The 22,944-nt window shown below is 43.2% G+C and overlaps 1 protein-coding gene across 5 annotated transcripts in view; it reads right to left on the reverse strand.

Moving 5' to 3' along the window:
* Positions 1–22,944, reverse strand: part of SH3PXD2A (SH3 and PX domains 2A) — a 389,755-nt gene that overhangs the window by 24,862 nt on the left and 341,949 nt on the right. For 4 of the 5 annotated variants that reach the window (XM_030569628.1, XM_030569627.1, XM_030569631.1 and 1 more), the window contains 2 exons: positions 17,910–17,993; positions 3,189–3,306 (listed from right to left, as the gene is read on the reverse strand). In XM_030569628.1, coding sequence (XP_030425488.1) covers positions 3,189–3,306; positions 17,910–17,993 — 202 coding nt within the window. The remainder of the gene's footprint in view (positions 1–3,188; positions 3,307–17,909; positions 17,994–22,944) is intronic. The other variant, XM_030569629.1, reaches the window with a different exon arrangement.

The following is a 22,944-nucleotide window of genomic DNA, read 5'->3' on the forward strand; positions in this document are numbered from 1 at the left end:
CGCCAACAAAAAAACCCGATCAGCAACTTGTAGGTCAAAAGAAAGTGACAACCCTTATCTGTCAGCATCGGAAGAGCTTCAACACCTTCCAGATGGTAACTGATATAAAGCAGCATCTAAATAATTGACTGTAACTTCAGCTATTAAGCATGTAATATGATCATGCAGGCAAGTGACACCGATCCACGGCTGAACTCAATAAAGTGGTAATGAAGATTCCAGCTCAGAGTCTTCAACACACACAAGTCTAAGTGCCTCTCAAGTCACAACATGAAACAGGGCAAAGAGAGAAGAAATACAAGTGTTTCAATGCAACAGGGATGAAAATACAACTGTAGGGTTACAAGATTAGGGGCAGTGATTTGGCTTCACAGAGTAAAAAACCCTTTTTTGTTTTAATATTACATGAAGAAAAAAAGATTCAAGCTATAGGAATGTTTAAAAAAAATCAAAAGTGCCTCTGTGTGTCTGAGCACTGGTTCTCTTAACATCTGCTTTCCAGCTTCAGAGCACTGGAATTACTCCAGAGGGAAGCAAACTGGGGGGGAAAAAAAGAAAGACAGGAAATGAGGATCAGCACAGGGCCAGGAATTTTGGGAAATTATATATTTAAGGTGGAGCTTGTTAACATCTTTAAGATAGACCCGATTAAAAATAAAACTCCAACAACTTGCTAAACTTTAATACACTTATTCTGTTCCCATATTATCCAATGGAACAGATGAAATGGCAACCGGATTCATATGGACTTCCCCCTCCCTAGCCTTTCCCTCCAAAATACGAAATAAGGAGCGTTTCAGTTTAAATACCCAAACACTTGGACTGAGGTATTGCTGAATACTAGGGAGGCACTGTTCAAAGCAGCTCTACAAGTATCCTTAAAGGCCTTTAAAATGTTTTAAAATCAATGTACAATATTGGTGAAGGCTTTCAGTTTAATAGTCCTGGACAATGAAGTCCTCTTCAGCCACAGAATGGGTACGGTATCGGGTCATGGCAGGAAAAGCTTCGCAATGCGGCTCCAATTAGTGTCTTTCTTGGAAAGGGTACTTCAGTCCTTGGCCTTTGATAGAAGCTACCAAACAAGACACTAGTTTGGCATTAACTGTGGTGGTATTTTGTAATGTGGCTACTAAGACCCACCAAATCATTTCAAATTCAGAAATGCTCTGAATCCAAATTGGATCTGCATAACTACGAGGAGACACAGATTACAAAATCTGGATCATACTGAACATCCTCAATCTTCACTGACTCAAGAACATATAAAACCTTCCGGGATTGGGTTTCTGATCCAAAAAAGTGCAATTAAACCCACTGAAAGATGTTAACTTGGGCCTAAAGACATTTCTGCTGTAAAAGTTTAGGCAGAGTAACAAGGGGTCTCCTCTTTTTGTCAGAGTTAAGTGCACCCACTTAACTTTACACAAAAACAAGAAAAATTTAAGCACAAAACAGATCCAGCAAGCTGCTTGCAGCACTGTTATTTATAAAGATGAAAAGACACCTACAACATTTAACCAGCGGACTAGTTCTAGTTAACCAGACTAGTTCGGAAATAAGTCAAAAATTTTTATAATAATGTTTCCCAACAAGATTGCATGTGTTGTTCTTCAGTCTTCAACTTTGGATTCAAGTCCTGTGAATGATTACGGGGGGCAGGGAGAGAGAGAGACACAGAAAGACAGACGACCAAGCCTGGGCACTCCCTGCTCATACTGTCTAGTGCGAATTCATTCCTACACGACTAGTTATTAGCCACCTTGTTAGGAAAAGCAGCAAAGAGTCCTGTGGCACCTTATAGATTAAGACGTATTGGAGCATGAGCTTGTATCCGACGAAGTGGGTATTCACCCATGAAAGCTCATGCTCCAATACGTCTGTTAGTCTATAAGGTGCCACAGGGCTCTTTGCTGCTTTTACAGATCCAGACTAACACGGCTACCCCTCTGATACTTGTTAGGAAGATTCAAAGATAGATACACAACTAACATGTTTATCATGCATAAAGAACTAAATGTAGGTTCCAACTGTGCTTTCTCAATCATGATTCATGTCTCTGCTGCCTTTAGTTATAAGCCAAGCAGAATCCAACTAGAAAAGCAAAAACACACACAAAATCTATTCTACATGCAAAAGGATGAGCAGGAAGGACATCTTATAGGGCTCATGAATTACAGAATTCTCCTTCACCACCTTTATACCTCTATTTTCTAATTAATCAACAGAAATGGTCCCAAACACCACTCCCAGGAGCTGAACACCCCAAACTTTACAGTAGCACCAAAGACCGCAGTCATGATTGGGGCACTACAGTACTAGCTACTGTATAACACCTCCATGAAGAGACCATTCTTGACAAGTATTGGTCCCAATACAATACATCTGTATACAAGATGTGCCTAGGCTATGGTTGTCTTGTACTCCTATCAAGGGAGTTTGGCTGTCATAAGAGAAAAATGCTTCCCACGCCCCCCCCCCCCGTGCAGAACTGCACATCTAATTTGCATGCATGATATCTATATCTGTTTGTGGAATATAGTTTACAATTGCATGCAATGACTAACTTGGAGAGGCAAACAGCTGAAAATCTGGCCCTGTATGATACTACTTTTATTATTTGCAGTCTGATGAATGCACCTGTCTCAACGACTATTTATTCTGCAGCCAGCAGGCTGATCTCCCAAACTCCTGGGGGGAAAAAAGAAAAAAAAAACAAAAACCACTACCTCAAGCAACTTGATAGATTACGAACAGCAACCTTCCAGCATTATTTGGTGAATCTGGTTTTCATTACTTTGCAGAGAGACACAACTGACTCCCACAAAAAAGACTCAATCAGCTGCATGTCCATTAAAATGATCACTTGTATTAGGTAACTGCCACTTGCTGACTGGGATATGGGTTTTAATTTGAAGGAAGGAAATCTAAAAGGTAAGAATTTTCTACCAAAATATCGCAGGTCTACAGACTTCACAGTCCATGTTCCATTCCTACAATCAATACCAAATATTGTTTATTGGTCTTCTGTAACTTTCCCTTACATTTCTGCCTAGTATGCATTCTGGATAATAATGCAGATTTTCTTCTTTAGACAGAACCATACAGGATGCGGATATGAAGCTAATTATCAGAAGGCCCAAAGATCATAAATGCTGTAATAAATCTGCCTGCAGGAAGCTTTTTACCTTATGTACCACCATCCTTCCAGGTTCTTTTGGATGACCTCCACGGTGACCCCTTTTTCAAACCCAATCTCATCCTTCCCTTGGCTGGTGTACGGTTGGATTGTGACATATTTCTCTTCTGGCAGAGAGAGAAAAAGAGACAAACATCAGTTAGAGGTAGAATTAGTCCAGCTGTTTTTCTGTTCTGCTGCTTGTACAGATGTTACATGGAGCCACTGCAAAGGTGGAGCCTTACTCAGTGGCCCACTGATTAGGCACGCTTACGGCATGACAGATAATTAGTTCCTTGACATGGCCCACCTGCTGACAAATCACAATGCGCTTCCATACCAGTAACTATGAGGTCTCAGAGAGGCCTCTCTCAAGTGAGGGAGACAGCGAGAGTAGGATGTCAAGCTGGTCTTAGTTTGCACACAGTAACTTGATGGAATCAGCCTGGCTGCCAAAGCAGCCAAGCGTCACTGAGGGTGCTAGAGCCAGTTGGCTCTTCCGAGTCTGCATATGGATGCATTGAGTATTGGTATTACAGAAACTCGAGCACTGGATGCTGAGAGCAACCCGTACGCCTGCCCAACTCAGAGGGACTGGCCCATCCGTTCTCCTCACACCTCTGGAAACAATGTGGCTCTACGGGGATAATCATGACATGGATGTTTTTTTTTTTTAAAAGCGCAAGCACAGAGTAAAGTTGTTGTACTTTATTACATAGCACCTCCAAGTGCCTCACAAATGTTCGTTAAGCCTCACATGTATGAGAAGTGGGTATGTGTTGTCAACAGAAAAGGGCCAGAGGCAAACCCTGATCCCAAACACCCACACGCTTTTGGAAGTATGGTGCAGACTGGAACGTGGCATCCCCTGCCCATCTCCAATTACTGCCCCATTCTACACGTGAGAAAACGGAAGCACTAGACTGGAGCCCAAAGTCATAGTGAGTGGCAGAGCCAAGAATAGAAACCAAAAAAACCCTTTCATTCTCAGTCCCTAGCTCTACCCACCACAGCATGCTGTCACCTTCAGGATACTGAATGCACAGTATTTTCATCAGTCTCATACTCAGCATTTTTGTAAGTTAGTCTCAAAGCCAAAAAGAAAATTAACCTTTTTCCTATCGGCATTGGCAGGGATACGAAATGGTGCCAAAGCATCATGCTGAACTCAGGATAGAATGGGGGTAACCGCATGTTTAGTAGCTACTCCTGTGAATGACTGAAGGGGAGAAGCACTAGGCACTAAGGGTATGTCTACACAGCAGCCAGACACCTACAACTGGCCCACTGCCAGCTGACTCAGACTCATTGGGCTGTTTCACTGTGGTGTAGACTTCTGGGGCCAGGTGGAAGCCCAGGCTCTAGGACCCTGAGGGGTGGGATGGTCCCAGAGCTCAGGCTCCAACCCAAGCCCAGAAGTTTACAACAACAGCCCTATGAGTCAGCTAGCACAGGCCAACTGTGGGTATCTAGGTGCTGTGTAGACACACTCTAAGGGTGTTCCACTCAGTCCTCCTAGCATGTTTAAATGGTGGCCACTGCACTGGAAGGTTAGAAATGGGAAAATGAGTAGGGGTCTCTCTGAAGGAGAGAGGGCAAGAAACTAAGTGAATCCAGAGTTCCTGATCATTGCACAAATGGCAAACGAAAGGAGTGGGAAAAGGGCTGCAGCAGCTTAAGGCAAATGCTCTTTTGAGAGGGAGTCAAATAGAGACACCTCCATCTGTTTAGTTTTGCGACTTAATTATATTTTGTTGCTAAGTGAAATAAGGAAAACGTAAGGGGGAAAAAAAATTTTTTTACCAAGACAAAGAAATACCTCAGAAAGAATAATGTTGGCAGGACATTTGATAGCTGCAGAGAAACTGCATCTTTAAAAAGACAACCTTCCTTGCCTGGGTCCTCTGATTCCAATGTACTGAACTCTCAAAACCTTCACTTCCTCAAGAAAAAACAAAAACAAAAAAACTTCTGCTCCCAGGGAAGCTGCTTTAGTAATTTATTATGGTAACTCCTACTAAGTGACTCCTAAAGTGTCATCCTAAATAGCACAGTCAGTATTTGTACTTTCCCTGAACAATAACTGGGCTTTAGATTGAGCCTCACTGCTGCAGTTGCAGCTAATCAATCCATCCAAGAATCAAATCACGGGATGGAGAGAGTTTTCCCCGGATGGGTGTCTGGTCTGTGGAATGGCTTTGGTTACATAGAGAGACAAGTTTCAAAAAGCGATACTGCAGAATGAGTGGGTTAAACTAGCTCATTTTTTATCTTGGAAGAGCACTAAGTGGAGATGCAGATGATTTCTAGGTGATTAGAACTTGCCTGGAATATATGGTGAAGGCAGGAGGCCAAGCAAGTTCAGGCACCTGAACCACTGAACATCATCCCAGAAATATATTGCCTAGGGTATCTTTCTAGCATTCTCCTATTAAAGTCGCAGCAAAAGAACTAAACCATGTGTTTACTGGAGATTATAATCATAGGGAGGCTGACATCACCACTAGCCAGTCAAAAGTCCACTTTGTGTATCTCTCCCATGTTGTAAAGCCCCCTTATACTACAGACTACCAGGCCACACTCTTGCCACAAGAGTTAGGACAAAAACGTCTGTTTATTTTATTCCCCCTACATGTAAACAGCATGTAGCTGGAGACATTTTTATTTAACTAGCTCTTCATTCTGGGTGTCCCTACCTTGATTCGTCTTTGTGGTCAGAAGAGTCTGACTCCTTGGAAGTTCTACCCATTATCTTCTACAGAAGATGAGGAGAAGTGGTCAGATGAGAGGTGCTGCTACCCGAGCACTTGTGGATATTCCAACTCCCTGATCCAAAGGAACTTTCTGATTGATTGCTTTAAGCAGCAATGACCAAATATCACATCAGCCTTTCCAGTGCTGTTAAACCTAGCCATCCACATGAGAATGCAAACCAGGGATGATGGTACTTTACCATCAGACCATCATAGCACTTTACACACCTTAAATCTCCATGTTTCACCAGATGAGTCATCATTTACTGGAAGGGAAGTGGCATCAGAAAAAGGGTAACAGTCCCAACAACACTACTAAAATACCCATGCTTAAACATGATTATTGCCTACCTGGGTTACAGCCATGGCTCCACTTTGCCTAGGACTGACTACACTACTTTTCACCATTGCCCTCACAGGTGCAATGACACTGGTAAGGGCTCTAGTACAGACAAGGCTTCAGGTGGCGCCTAGTATTTTAAACCATCACATTGTCTAACCCCCTCTTAGCGTGGGGGTGATAATGCTGGTGGCGTCTTGTCTACACTAGGACTCCCACTGTTGCTATGGCCAGCGGAGCAGGGAAATTTTAGAGAAAAATCTTAGTGTAGGCAAAGCCCACGTGTACAGAACAAGGTCCCATATTAGAAGCTTAGCCTATATGACTCCAGTATCAAAACATTCCCCTAACACAGCCATAAAACTCTTCCCTTACTTTCAAGGAGGCAAAATGAAGCCCTGTTAGAGCACAAAGTGGCCATCACTGTGTTTCTTTGTACTGTAGACCAGGCCTAACTGACTTGCCCAAGTTACTGCAGCAGAACTGAGAATAAAACCCAGGCCTACCAACTCCCCGCTTCTGTACTCAAAGCCACGCGTTCTGCTTTCCCTTCCTAAAATTCAGTGAAAATAACCCTTGCTTGGACCTCCCCCCACTACACACACAAAAATTGAAGCTTTCCAGTCCCAAAAAACTCAGGTGAACATTATCTCTCCACCTCTATTAGTCTTCTATTTTTATGCCCCTTTGAATTGAGTTCTGGCCTCTGGCCCATACAAGAAACTGAAGTCCTGAGAGGCCACAAGAAGGGCAGTCCACATGGCATCTCTGGGCCCAGCCTTTCAAGAGGTTTGGATGGTTCAGCTAAGACTCAGGTGCTCAGAGCTGAACGTGCAATTTTGCTGATTACAAGTTCTACCACCCACATTTTCAGCCTCATTACTTTGGCTTAGGTCATCATTTGAAGAAAGATTCTTCAGAACATTACCCCCCCGTCCCCCAAACCCATAGGTAAATGCCAAGGGGAAAAAAATTAACGAGGAAAGTGTTCGACAAGGAAGAAAGAAGAAAAGTGCTCTCATGAGGCAGCATGTTGCAAAGGAGTTCAAAATCCATTTCAAAATTAAGGCTCCTATGATGTATGTTTAGCAGATCTATTTTTAAGCCTACAGTTCAAAAACAGGAAGCCATCATTAAAGTTTCCCCTTGCAGAGTGCTTTCTCAGCACGAATTACAATCATTTACAAGGTTGCACACATTTGGTTTCTGTCAGTGGTGAAGGGGCGACCATAAACACACAGACATGAGGTTTTTAACCTCAACTGCACTCTTGAAGTATGGGCTCAGTTATAACCCGAACGTCGTTCTGGTTTGCTTCTCCTAAGACTAACTCTAAGAGCAGGAAATGATGTATTTAAAAAAAATAAAAATAAAATCAGTTGATTCACATGGACACATTGTCATTCAGGAGATTGATCAGTGAGGCATCCAGTATTCCAAGCTACTGATCAAAATGCTTAAGCTGTTGGCCATTTAATGATTGAGGCACGACGTTACTGGAAAGACAAACACAGATAACCCATTCTATAGAAGAACAAACAGAAACAACCTTCTGTACCTTCTGGAATTCCATCACAGTTCTGGACTGTTATTTCATTCATTTGGAAACCACAATTTTAGGCAACAGCATAAACCTTTTAAGACAGCAAACTACACACCGATCCTCCCACAAGTCTCTGGTGCTTAGATTTTCATCTCCAAGTTGTGGCAATCCCCAGACTCTCTGGTGCAGTGTTTCTCAAATGTGGCTACTCTAGCCTCATGTGGCCATTGGGGGAGGGGGGTTGCCTACAGAGAGCCTCCTGGGTAGACTTGGGGGAGGGGGCAAAACAGTAGCCCCTCCGTGCAGCACCTATAGGTTCCAGGAGAGGGCTTCGCCCCCACATCTTTCACCGCAGGATTCCAGTGGGTAGGATTCAGCCCCCTCACTCCCTGACTTCAGGGACTCCAGCAGTGTGCTCTGCGCTTCAGGGCCCCCCAACTCCCCGACTCCAGCCATGAGGCTCCAGCTTTGGGTATCAGCAGGGCTGGCCTTTCTGCACACAGTGGTCAAGAGGTAGGGAGCAGGGTGAGCGGGGAGGGGCAAGGGGTACCAAAATACAATTGTATATTGAGTCTAAAAAAACCCTACATAAATAAACTACAATGTTTTGGACAGGTATGTGTGCATATTTTTGTTTTTCCTAAAGTTAAATAGTTTAGGAAAATTTGTCAGAGCAGCCACACACAAGGGTTTGCGGCCACACACAAGAGTTTGCAGCCACACAGAGACCTCCTGCTCTAGTGCATGAAGATTTGATCACTATGGGCATGTCTATACTGCAATGTAAGCCCAGGGTTAGTAGAACTTGAGTTAGCAGATGTTAAGCATTGATGGCTAGAATGCTGTTGCCTCAGTAATGCTGTTCTGTGCTTCTTGGAGCTCCAAGGTTATCAGTATTAGCAGATAGTGCTGCATATTAATTCAGCAGACCTTGATGTTACACATAAAGAAAGACTACCTGTAAGGTTCAGTGACAAAAGTAACTTGCACAGTTTTATTGTCCTCAAAGCACAGTTGTAGTGCTCTGGCTCCGTGGTTACAGGTACACTAAACACATGAGTGACCAGTAGCAAGGAGGGGCTCAGCCAGCAGCTGGAGTTTCTGCTGTCTCCCAGGCCACACAAAAGGATTGAGGCAGGGTACCACAACGTTTATAGACTGAGAGAAACTAGGAAACAACTTACATATTACCGTACGTACTTCAAGACATCTGTTTGTTACACTTCCCCTGGTTCCTGATATTGCAGACAAACCATCTTTATTCACTGTTCAGTCAAACCATCTGATCTTGTACTGGATTGGGGTGTTTCTGTACTAGCCTTCTGAAACATATTTATGTAAACATCTGGCGTGTTATTTTGCCACGGCCAGGTTGACTTTGGTTCACAGCCTTTGGTTCAGGCCTCAGGTCCTGCACCAGGCCTGCTCTCTCTACTGCATTCCTCTGCTTTTTGTCTTTTAATGGGGAAGATGTTTACCCATCATCCCAGAAAAAGCATAATGTATGAACTGAAAATGACTCAGTGGGCTAAATACTGTTTCTTGCCCATTTACCCATGTATACATTCATGCCCTCAGTGTCCAATGTTCTATACATTGTTTTGCGTGTTTTGTGGACAGTTTCCTTTTTCCAATTGTTTTTAAGTCTCCTATAGTGGGCCTGGGAACGTTCGCTCCAGGACTTTAGCTGAAAGGTGTAGGTTTAGAGTTGTTCTGAAATACTGGTATAGGTATTATCACAGTAATAAAATAGGAATTTGTAATAGTGACATTCCACATAAAGCCTTCATATATAAATTTATGTAATTTATTAGTACATGGTACTATCCATTCATATTAAAGGTTGCCATGATCTGGTAAGTTTTGCTGGGCAGGAGACAAGAGCTACTAACTATTCTATTGAATCGGCCTGAATTATTGTTGCCACACACTGGAGTTGTGATGTCAAACACATTCCCAGCATAACAAGCTGTATGCAGTGCTTTTTAGGTTTGCACTAGTTTATGATAACCTACTCAATCTAAAAAAACCCACAATGGACAGTAACCAATTGACAGCAATATTTGATAAAGATTCACTATTGGTAATTTGACACTGAACAAAATTGTTTTGAATAAGATGTGCCTTAATTAAGGTGCAGTGTCACTGACCCCAAATTATGACAGTTAAGAGGAAACTTGTCTGTACAAATGGGAAGTTACATACAGCAGTGCTACTCTGACTTGGTCAAACTAACACAGGGGGGCTGAATACAGAAAACCTTCTCCTTGTATATACATTACTCATCTCATCCAGACAGTCAAGTTTGGTGGCATGTCAGGTTTTCCCACACTGCACCACAAACAAAGGTCTAGAGTGGCCAAATTTTGGGAGGGTGCTTGGAAGTCTGGGATACAGGTGGTTGGACTGAGGCCCACATAATGCAGCAGACACTGGAGCCTGAGATTGGGACACAGAGTTCAGCAATTCCTAATCTGGGGTTACGAATGAGTGTAGATGGTCAAGCACTAGGTTAGCAACCCCAAGTCTGCTGCAGAAGAGAGCTTGGAGCACTGGGCAGGTGCAAGACTGAGGCCTGAATCAGAAGCTGTGAACGCCAGTACCATCTTCCCCCGTCAGCTCCATGCCTTTTTCATGCTGTCCCCTGCATCTGGAACAGCCTCTCTACTCCAAGGTGCCAAGCACTTTTCCCAATGCCTCCAGAACAAAACATTTACTGATCACCATCTACCCTGCACTCACGCTTCGCCAAACATTAATTTAGTTCCCAGGACAACAAACTACTCTTTTCAATTTGAAGAATAATCTCCTAGTATAACAAGATGTATTCCTGACAGCTGTTGAGCAATATTCCACTTAAGCTGCATCCATTCCTTTGTCTTCACTATAAGCTGTTTGAGGCCAGAGCCTTGTGTCTAAAGTGCCATGTACTATTTAAACAATTCCTCTCATACCTGCAAGGTGGGCAACTCGCTTTCATATTCATAGATCCACAAATTGAATCCATGGCAGACCTAGAATTGGAACTCATGAGTTCCTGGCTCCAAGTTCTAAACTCCTACTGTATCTCCAGAGTTTTAAGAACCAAGTCAGGGAATAATACCCTTTACGTAACTAATGTCTCTCTACGCATCACTGTCATACTGTGACCTGATCCTCACTTGAAATACTGGAAAGGAGAGGGGTTGGTTTGGGAATTATCCAATTAAGATTTCAAAGAAAAATGCAAAGGCTCAAATCCTGCATCTTCCAAACCACAGAAGAATTCTTTTAAAATAAATACTTTCCCCTCAGTCAGCAGTCTAACTCTCTCTCTCCCTGCCCCCGCGCCGCCTTTGTCAGACCTACTTCTGGAAAAAGTCTCTCCTTTCCAGAAGGCAACATTCATTCAAAACGGACTTTTGTGCTGATTATTTCTGATTTTTTTTTTGGCCTAACTGCTCCACAATTATCAACAATGCTGCTAATCTGGAGAACAGACTCCCCTCTGCTTTTCCTTTTGATTAAGTCTATTCAACACAGAACGACTAAAAAAATCCCAATACACAAAACTGGGGAAATAACGAGATTTCTTTTAAATTCTGAATTACTGCACATGCTATTTCCTCAATAGGCAAAGGGGCAATAAAATTTGACTATTTTCCTTGGATCCCCAGTGAGAAAACAAGAAACTGAGGCCAAAATACTGAAATTGCACTGTGCAGATCTGACTTTTAGTGGCTCAAAGCATCCTTATGCAGTGGGCCAGAGGCTACCTGAAAACAGAAAGGGATCAGCCAGGCTATAAGGCAACTCAGGGATAGGTGAACATGCAAAGCGTTTGTTTGGCTCTCAAAAGTACTTATTTACATATGCAGCGAGGCGGAGTGATCCAGAGAGGAAAGGACCACTCTGTGCCCAGGTAGGCAGAGGCAGGAAGTAGAGAGGCAGGACCTCCTGCTCAGCTGGGAGGGAGCTGCAGGCTTCAGGCCCTGCAACTGAACTGGATAGCACCCTGCCCCCAGAGGCCAGAGAGAAGCTGCTGAAATTGCCGGCGGCCAAATACCCCAAGGAGACAGAGTGCTCGCGGACATCGGACCAACTTCCCGGATTGTGGTAGGAAGTAGCCCAGGGAAACCAGACTTTAGTTTGCTTTTGCTGTCCGCGGTCAGATCTGCGTGTTGTGGCTGGATCTTCGCTGATCCACTAGCGGAGCCCTCTGCCATTGTAAAGCTCTGGGCTGGGATCGGGTGGAGTAGGGTGTACCTGGGTCTCTCTACCCACTGCAGCTCCCCACCCCTGGGGAGACGGGACGGGACACCTACCTACCTTAGGCCAAGAGGCCTGTGCTTATCTGCCATCTGCCTGAGCCAGGTGAAAGGCTGCATATTGCTCTGCCCTGGCTGAGGTCCAGGGCCTCCTAGACCGCAGTCTTTGATACACTAACTCCCAATGGCAACTGGGCAGACTCCCCAGTGACCTGCTGAGCCAGAGTGGCTTCCTGCTGAGCCAGAGCAGGAGGGACAACTGCCAAACAACTCAATACTTTAAAATTGCAGAACACCATACAAAACATCAGCAAATCAATCCTCACAATCTGCCTGCAATAAAAATCTACGGCCACCTGGAGGTTTCACGGTGAGTCGGTATGGTACACATGCCTACTAGAGAAATAAAGGGAAAACCTGTTAACTTCTCAACACAGGGCCTGTATTACACAGTGGAGTAGTCCTGATTCCATGTGGGAAGGGAAAGTGGTGCAAATGCACACTAGCCAGTTCCTTAAAGTATTATCCCCCTTTAACAGGCCTAGAAAATGAGTGACTAATGGACTTCCCCAAAACCGCAGCCAGAGTCAGTGAGACCCAGGATTAAAGTCACAAGACGTCCAAGTTCTGAACTCTCTTTTCCTAAGTTTCTTGCTTTTTCACCAGACCTAAATTCCTTCCTTCTCCAAAGTGTGTCCAAGATTTAAACTCCTTTACTGAACAGCTTCACTAGTACAGCTACTCTCGAACCACGGCCTACAGGATTACGCTCTAAGAACAAAGCAGACTAGGGTTCGGAAGCAACAGGCGTTGGAGAAGATCTCTTCCATACACATAAGTGGTTCTCAAACACCTTTGAGTTGCTTAATTAAGCCCAGAATTTAAAAACATGCCTGTGTGTACGCACACCATGGGAGCACAATACAGAGCCTGCTCAAATGCAAAGTAAACAGGATACAGTCAGAGCAATTTTGCATTAACAAATCAGGTTCATTCCAGGGAAGGTTAGCCACATACGGTGATCACCACTAGCGTGAAGTAGTTCTGTTACAAACAAACAAACACACACACACAACATTCAACCAAGTTAGATTCAGGATTAAATTGTGGTTCACTGAAAATTCTGTGCACAAAGCTGATAAGGCAATAACTAGCCCACGGTCAAATGTGAGCTGTAGAAGAACTGAGGTAGGCGGATTTTCACAGTTAACATACACTGAATTGCCACTGCAGAAACTGCTTCTTGTGAAGTCACCCTGTAAGCAGTTCCTAATCTGTACCCTACATAAACAACTTGGATATTAGATGGGGTGGGATCTGAGTTACTACAGAGAATTCTTTCCTGGGTGCTGGCTGGTGAGTCTTGCCCACATGCTCAGGGTTTAGCTGATCACCATATTTGGGGTCGGGAAGGAGTTTTCCTCCAGAGCAGATTGGCAGAGGCCCTGGAGGTTTTTCACCTTCCCCTGCAGCATGGGGCACAGGTCACTTGCTGGAGGATTCTCTGCAGCTTGAGGTCTTCAAACCATGATTTGAGGACTTCAGTAACTCAGACATAGGTTAGGGGTTTGTTACAGGAGTGGGTGGGTGAGATTCTGTGGCCTGCATTGTGCAGGAGGTCAGACTAGATGATCATAATGGTCCCTTCTGACCTTAAGTCTATGAATCTATGAACTATTCTATTCTGGTCTCAGGAAGCGTGCCCCTCTAGTAGGAGGCAAAATGACCATGCATCATTTGCAAACAGATTGTCCTTTTAAGTCAGAAACTGTAGAAGACTATGAAAGACATTTTTCTCCTCACATCCCCCATTTTTTGATATTGCACCTTCTCTAGTTTTATTTTTTTTAAGCTTTCTAGCTAGGAAGTGTAAGTCTCACAATGTAAAGTGCAAGCTCTGCAGCTGTGCAAAGAGCATTACCTAACCGATTACATTAAGCCTGGGCACATCACCCACAGTATTTCCATCAACTGTTTTACAAAGAAAGGTCCAGCACGAAATGCTGGTGCTCTCTGCAAGAGCAGATTACAGCTGTCATCTTTGCAGATGTCTTGGGCTTAGTGAAACAGGTGCTGCAAGATATTTTTAAGTCATTTACTGTCTTTGATCTTTATTAATGGATCCAGCGCGGTCCTCTGGGATATTAAACTTCCTCAATTTGATTCAAAATAGGCATAAGAAACTGGTCATATATTTACCTCAGGGTATTTCCCTTACTACTGGAGGGTCCTTTGTAAGAAAGCTAGATCCTTCTTTAAGAGTTCACCTCTTCCTGCTGTTTCTGTCTACTGAAGCATAACTGCTCTTATTACCACAGCATCTGAAACTCATACCAGTTGTTTGTATCATAGTGGCAGCCACAGCATGCCAGGTACTGGCAACACATACCTGCTCTGAATGGTAGAGGCTCCATCTCCTGAACTAAAGGAGAATCATTTAGCAATTTGTATAGCGGGCTGATGACACAAGGCTAAGAAATTCTGACCCCATTCAGCAGAGGCCAGTAGAACACATACAAGCTACCCAGTGAATTATGATTGTAGGGAACAATCCTGAATTGATTGGAAGCAAGTTTACACTGGAATTAACTCAAAAATGCTACATTTTCCCTAACTTGTGGCAAAGAGGTACCAAGTAAAATATATAAAACGTAACTCTCTGCAAATCAGACCTTTATGAGGCCCTATAAAAGCAACAGGTCAAGAAAACGGATGTGAACTGCTGACTTTCTCCTTCAGCTGCTTGATCTGAAACTACATTAGCTAGGTCAACAGTACTAGCAGAGCTTGCTACAATCCTTAGACCTCCACCCAGAAGAGGGCAGAACCCATTACAGCACCTTCTTCAAAATATTTTTGCCTTCTGAGTCTAAACAATAACGGCCAAGGTTTTCAAAAAACTAATAGCGATTTTTTGAGTGGACAATTTGTGACCCTTTCAATGGGGCCTCATTGTCACAAAGTGCTAAGCACCCAACCTCTGAAACTCAAACCCCTTTTCAAGGTAGACACCCAGAGCATCCAAAAGTCACTAGTCACTTTTGAAAAACCTTGGCCTTTAGACACAGTCTCCAGATTCAAACCCAGATTCTAGTTTCTAAATGATTACTTGGTATAGGTTGGGCCGGAAGAACAGCCTATTTAAGTTTGCCCAACACTTCCCCTTACAGCACCGTGTTTTCAGTTGCTTATTACTTTGCCAAATCATTTTGGCTGAAATTTTCCACAGCAGTGGGGTCTCAGGCTGATTTCTTTTTTTAAAATATCAGCTAAAATGGTCCAGCTGGTTCCCAGAACAAGGCTAGAGGGAAAAAAACATTGTTTGGCTTATGTTAACAAATTCTGGTGACCTTTTCTTTGAATATAGCTAGCTCCTCAATGCTCTGGTGCAGAGATAGGGAATTTGGAGGGGGTATGGCTTTTGTGTCAGGTGTGTGTCTTTAGCTGTCCCTGTGAAAATCCACCCAGGTCTTGCCAAGTTAAAAGCCTTTGAAAAATTGCTGTTTGCACATGCTCAGCAGAGACATACTTTTCAAGCTAAATTCCCGGGAAACTATAGGTGCACTGAGCATGCGCCAGCCCTGGGCTGAGCTCGATTTTCCCCAGAACTGCAGCACTAGTGTGGTGCAGGCTGTGCTGGGTTCAGATCTGGGCATCTCAGCTCAGAGTAGAGAGACAGTCTCTCCTGGGTTCTCAATGAAGAAGCCGCCAGATTCAAATGCAGAGGGGACAAGAGCTGGACATGGGGAAGGCGGCAGGGGGAGTAGATTAGGACAAGAAGCTGGAGAGACTGGGAGTGGAGGCTAGCAGGGAGGGGAAGAGGGAAAACCAGGAGTTGGGGGAGCCTGGGATTGAGAGTTAGGGAATGGGGGTTGAGGGGAAAATGAGGAAGAGAGACACTGGCTAGACCAGGACAAGGAGCAAGGGGAAGGAGATTGCGACTGGAAACCAGCAGGGGACAGGGAAAAGCTGGGCAAGGAGACTAGGATTCGAAAACTGACATTAGCTAGGGAAGGAGCCTATGAGTGGGATGAGGAACCTTGGGTGGCGAAGAGACAGGACAGGGACAGGTTGGAGGGGATAGGGAAGAGAGGGTCAAGCCTGGTGGGAATGGGCCCCCTTGTGCATATGCATTATGTGATCATATAAATTAAAGACAATCATAATGCATACGTACAAGGGGGCCAAATTAAGACTGCCCAGGTACATTAAATGTCAGCATTTCCTAATTCTTAGTGCTTGATTTTGCAAACTTAAAATAGTATAATGTCATTTTCTGCATGCAATATAATACATAGGACAAGAAATGTCTCTTTGTTCAGTGTGAAAACGCTATTTGGAAATTGCAGTTATTCATGGGAATTCAAGTTTCTTGGTCAGAGAGAGAGTCACTCTAGAAGTATCTAATAATGGCTATGTACATTCAAACTGAAAAAACCCTCCCATTCTCTGCAGCACAGAAATAAGTGCTTTGGTTTCAGCATCTTCATGTCTAGTATGTGCACTTATATTCTTCAGAGGCTTTTCATTGGCTCAGGGACCCCTTTGTTGGGCAAGGAACAAGATCTGGTCTTCTCATGGTATTTTTGGCTCCTGGATGGTGGAGCTGTTATGAAAACATGTTTTTGCTTTTGGGAACCACTGAGGGGGCCAAAAATAATACAACCATCTGTAACCAACCCCACAGATTTGGTGACAACTGGGGTTTCCTTCCCTGTATACAGAAACATCTATGTTGCAGTGGAATCTAAATTCACAAGTTTTGCTTTCACCTCTCCTCACCCACTAGCACCTTTAAGAGCATTCATTTATTTGTAATGAAGATAGGATTTACTTGTGCATAGGTCTGGCTCCATTCCCTTGCAAAGGTCTCCTCTAAGCAAAGAGCAATAATAGAGGAAAGTCACTTTCATTCCTTCCATCCCTCTAATGCATTGGGTTGACACCAAGAACCTGCTGAGTCAGGACTATCCCACAGAGAGGTAAATCTTTTAATCCACAATTCTGGTTATTTCATCAATGTCTCATGGCTGAAGTTCTTTGGAAAAATCCAATCATAATGTCAATGTTAGCATTCTGTTAAAAAAAAAATCTTCAGATCGTGGGAAGCCCAGTAAATATCATTCCAATCTCTATCTAAATCTTTCCCTAAAAAGGGAAGTTTGAATCCTTGAGATCAAGTTCTCTTTTCCAATATTCTTTTTGGGGAACCTCTACAGAAATGAGTGTTTGAGACTGAAACCAGAAGGAGAAAAAATACCAAAAGGAGGACCATCTTTGTGACATTACTGTTTTGACCGGAAACATCAAAAACATTGCCAGAAAGCTATACATTCTCTAAAGGTCTCAATTTTCTGGATGAAGTCTGAGGATGCATCCAGATGCTCATCCAAACTCAATCTCTGATGCTTTTGCAGTTCGCGCATCCCTGTGTTTTCAGATATTTTCTCCATTTTTCTGATAAGGAACTGTAAAAAGTATCACTTGTTTATTTGCTTAAACTTAGGAAAGAGAGAGAGTAGAAATGTGCCTGAAGCAAACACCAGATTGGACTGCTCCCAGATGGGTGGGGAGTCAGACTTCAGGGCCAAGTTTTGCTGTTGGCTCATCTCTGAGTGGGTTGAATCAAACTTTGACTCCAGATACCCTCAAAACCAATACTTTGATGTCTGAAATCTACATCTGAATTTTGCAGCTCAGGCCTAAGTCTATCACCAAGTAAACAAGGTTAGGTCAACCAAAGACATGCCAATCATTCCCTTTCGGCACGCTACATGGCAGGAGATGAGCAGCAGCAGAGCTCAGCTTTTATGCTTTTAAGGGGACTACGCCACAGGAAGCTATTCACCTCGACTCTGCTGCCTGTTGACTATCCCGCCCAGCGTCCATCGCCGGTCCAGGCGTCTCAGGTGAGCCTTGCGTCGCTTAGAAACTAGTTTGGAACATGGATGGAAACACAAAAAAAAAAAAAAGAAAAGAAAAGTGATGGAGGGTGGGGAATAAAAACAACATAATTATGAGAACTGGTCTTGTTAGCAAGAACTGATCAGGTGGAATGCAAAGCACTCTTGGGTTTTAGTTTATACAATACAGGAAACAAGTTAACTTCTTGAGCCCCCAGGAACATACAGCAACAGAACTGTCATTGCATTTACTAGTCATTTCTGCTTTTGGCTTTTTAAAACAAATTAGAATTTTAGTTTTTACACCCTGGATTAGATAACACGTGTCTAGGACTTTGAAATTCTGAAGAGCTATTATTGCTGTTTCCTCTACTCAGATGCAAGATCTCTGGGGCCTTGATCTTGTCCGGGGCTGTGATACTGTATATATTTTAAAGTAAGTATTTATATGACCTGTAGAAAGCTATTACCGTACATACTCGATCATAAGCCAGTTCATTTATAAGCCGAACCCCCAAGATGGATAAGTAAAAATGGAAAAAAACACTTTTTATAACCCATTCATAAGCTGACCCTATAATTCAGGGGTCAGCAAACTGTGGCTCCCGGGCCATCAGGATAAGCCGCTGGGGGGCCAAAATGGTTTGTTTACCTTGAGCACCCGCAGGCATGGAGGTAAACCTAAGTAAACAAGAAGTGTCCTGGTGCGCCAGCTGCTCACCCTGACTGGCTGGGACAGCAACTGGTGGGGAATTATTTATTTATTGGGGGGGAGGAGGGGAGAAGAAGCTTGGAGTCAGGAGAGTAACCCCTGTGACCACCCCACACATGACCCCATCCCTAGCCCGGGACCCCCACACTCCTCCCACCTTATCCGAGGAGGATGTCTCTGGCCTGGCTGGAGCTGCTCTGGCAGGCTGGGCAGCACGGCCGTAGCCTGCTCCGGCGGGCCAGACTGGGCGAAGCAGCCACAGCATGTTCCAGCGGAGTGGACCGGGCGGCCATAGCCTGCTTTGGGGGCGGGGCCGAGCGACCTGGCCGTAGCCTGCCGGCCCCGGAGCTGCAGCTGCTTTGGAGGCTGGCGGGAGAGCAGCGTGGCCAGAAGTGGAGAGACTCTGGCCCTGCCTCTTCCTTTCTGGCTGTGCTGCCTCTCCTTGCTCCCTCTGTTGGGGGTGGGGGGGTGGGGGGGTGGTATCCCATCTCTCCCTCTCTATACCTGTTCATAAGCCGACCCCCTTCTCTGGTGCTTCCCTTTTTTACTAAAAAAATTCAGCTTATGAACGGAGTATATACGGTAAGTCGTACTCTGCTCTTCATTGTAGTATCTGAGCACTAACATACTATCACTACTATATGGTTTGTTGTTTTTGGGGGGGGTTGTTTGTTTTTGTTTTTTTGAGAAAATACATTTTCTACTACAAACTGATTTTTTAAACATATATCTTTGTCCAGGCAAAATGTTTGTTTGTTTTTAAAAACCCACACAAATCAGGAAGCTTTCCTAAATATTGACTAGAAATGGATAGTTAAAATTAAACTGAAATGGAAATCTCTGAACATTTCCATATTTTGGGGGAAGTTCAGCTCCCAATCCACACTCCTTGGGTCAGGGGTTCAAGAAGTGAACATGACAGAGTTAAGAATTAGTTTCACACTAAGTAACAGTTTATGCTTTAAAAAATTATAACAAAGAAAAAAAAAGACACTTGTGAAAATGGTATTGTTAAAATAGCTGTGCACAGAGGATACTTCTTGATTGAAATGCCAGAAAACACAGTTTACCAGGTCACATACATGGGACTGTCCTTTAGTTCACTCTCTTGCTCATGTATTGTGATTTTGATATAGTAACCACTGAACGGGGAAGGCTTCCATACTAGTATCGGCATTATAAAAAGGAATTCATTGCTGCTTTAAAGAAGGTATGTGAGATATACTCTATATTCCTTCTTCCAAAATATTAAGCTTCAAAACAGCTAATTAAGTGAAAAATACAACAGTATGGATTTACTGAAGTTGGGTAAAATTTTTAAAAGGTGCCTTAAATGACTTAGGAGCCTCAATGACAGTGAATTTCAACAGGACTTCTGAATTATTGATATTTTTACCTAGTATCCAGTAATGCCTACGTTCGGTCAGTCTGGGGACATCCTGTATCAGTAACCAAAGCTGAGAGCATGGCTCTCCATGACCATGCTGTAGAGGGGATCAAAATGGGGAGAATGACAGAAAACGGAAGAGAAGAGCGATTTGCTCATGGAGAGCAGAGAGATATTAAAAAGGAATAAATAAGTAATTAGTAACCTAAGTTTTCAAACAAGCATCTTTGTGCCTTCTCCCATGCTGCCCCTCACACTTGGGAGGAGCTCCTTGTAAGCTACTGAAAAGATACTTCATGAGCTTGCTTAAAAAAAACTTTCCTTTTCCATGATACCAACAAAAAAAAACTTAACGGTGAGGCTGCTGGTCTGACGAGTACACAGCCTGTCATGTTGACCAATATTGTCTCATTGTTTCCTGTACTCTGCCTTCTGTCTGTATCCATCTGTTGTCTCTTGTCTTAAATTATAAGCTTGAGACAGAGACCATCTTTTTGTTCTGTGTCGGCACAGTGCCTAGCAGAACATTCACCACTAGAGTTCCTAGGTGCTATGGTAATATTGATTATTATTAGTAATAATTATATCACCCTGAACAGAACTATCCAGAGAGAGTGTGCGCTTATACCACTCCTGTTGGCTTCAGTGGGAGTTTGAGTTCTCAGAGAAGAAGTGGCAGGAAATACAGGTCATTGCATATTCTTGGAATCCTTCGTTCTGGGGCTTTGGCTCCTCTGAGTAATCAGAGGTTTTTCCCACTCCTGTCAGAAGCCAAGTTACTTTCAGCTGGAATCAAAGTGTTCTAAACCAGAGGGTTTTACGTGAGAAGGGTGGGAGGGACTCAATGGTCTGAATAGGAGAAGGAACTTTTTTTTTTTTTTTTTTTTTTTAAAGTGTGAGTTGTAGTTTATAGACCACAAAGTTTTGGCCAAAAAACTAAGTTCTATTACAGGAAAAGGCTTACTTGAACTCTCTTGGGCTTCTGAACACGGGATTTACAACTCAGGTCCTAGACAGGAGATGAGCAGTCTTCACACCTTGCTCTTAATGTCATTTCCCCCCCACCAGTTTAATTTGGTAAGATTCTCCAATCTACATTTCCTTGCATAAGGCTTTCATTTTGCTGTAATTATGCTAAAGGATGGAATACCGGAGTACTGCAGGAGGTAAAGTGGTGGTTGGATTATAGTCAAGATAGATCAGAATTAAAAACTAAACCAAGAGTAAACAGAGTAGGGCAGTGTTAGAAAGCATTGATCAGAAGGAGAAACAAGAGAAAGAAAGAGAGAACTTAAAGGTGTGGGGGAAACCACCACACTCAAGTTACAGTTTTCATTTATCCAGATACAAACCGAGGGATTTGCTCAGACACTCTACCAGAGAAAAAGGAATAAATCAAAGAAGAGCTCTGCAGACATGCCAGTGAACACAAGAAACTCCCTACTGTTCTATCTAATCCAGTATTCCTGTCAGCAACAGTGGTCCACAGCAGATGCTACATGGAAAGATATAAAACCCTTTCCACATAATGGAGATATATTCCTGTTCTTTCATGACAATCCTTTTATATCCTGGACCTTGAAGGCCCACACTAGCTCTGAACAGCCCTAAGCTCTGATGAAGTTTGGTTCCAGCGCTGAATTTTGTTCGCTACAGCTAGGGTAACTGCTGATGTTACTCATCAATATAAGCATCTAATCACTTACGAAAAGTCTTCCTAAAATATTGGTTTCAATAATATCCCGTGGCTGTAAGTTCCACAGGTTTATCGTCTGTTACATAAAACAGACTTACTTTGATCTCTTTTTAAATTTTTTCTTACATTTCAGGAGAGAAAGACGAAGCTCTGAGAATCAAACTCATTTGCTCTAACTCTAGTTGGAACACTGGCTCTCTCAAACCCCCTAAGCTTTCTATATTCTTACTTTATCATACCTAAACATTTTGTCTCTCAATTTCATTGGCGGTCCCCTTTTTTGTGTATTATGAAAAAGGGTAAATGGAAGAGAGACTGCTTTATCTCCTCTACCATTCTTTACTTCATAAACCCCTAGCATATGCCCTCTTCTTTGTCTCTTATAACTAAAGCATATGAAACTTTTTACTTTTCCTTATGCTTCTAATAATCATCATGCAGCCATTCTACTATGAGGCAAGGTAAAGAATGGCCTCAATACATAAGAAATAGGAGGAAAATAAAGAACAGAAGTAGTCTTTGATTATGTGGTTATGACATAAAAGGAAATAATTATTAAAAATGTAGAGAAAAGGAGAGCTGAGGCACACCAAAGCAACAGCAGAGATAACGTAATATTATTTGTCATGGGAATTAAAGCGAGACCGAAAAGGCAAAGAATAACGTCTCGAATTTCAGCAGATCCAATTCTGGAAGAAGGCAGAGTGTGTGGAGCATAACTGATGAGAGCAATACAAAGTAGTGAGGGTAGAAAGGGGAAATACAGGAACCGTTCAAAGAAAGTTCTGTGCCTCAGGGTTACATGTCCCATCTGGCAACAACTCGGTGAAAAAGTAATTTAAACAAGGTAATATGGATGAACAAGGACATGTAGAAATTAATTAAGGGTACGAAAGGCTTAAACAACTACGAGGTCAGAAACATCTAATGTGTCCTAGGAGACAAGGAAACGGGGGAGATTTCAGAAGAGAAAGACATGAAATGTGTGAACACAATTTCAGTGAAAGCAGCTAGCTCGTTTTTTAAAACATTGTGCTGTTTCTGCTGAAGAGAACACGTCACCCCAGTCTGGTTCATTGACTACCTGTCCACTTTTATGCCCAATTCAAGATCATAGCCTCTGTCTACGAACCCTTAATGGCCTGGGATATGGCTTGCTTAGACCAAGGAAAGTTGTTACAGGGC

The sequence above is a fragment of the Gopherus evgoodei genome, chromosome 7, assembly GCF_007399415.2.
Source record: "Gopherus evgoodei ecotype Sinaloan lineage chromosome 7, rGopEvg1_v1.p, whole genome shotgun sequence".
Classification (NCBI taxonomy): domain Eukaryota; kingdom Metazoa; phylum Chordata; order Testudines; family Testudinidae; genus Gopherus; species Gopherus evgoodei.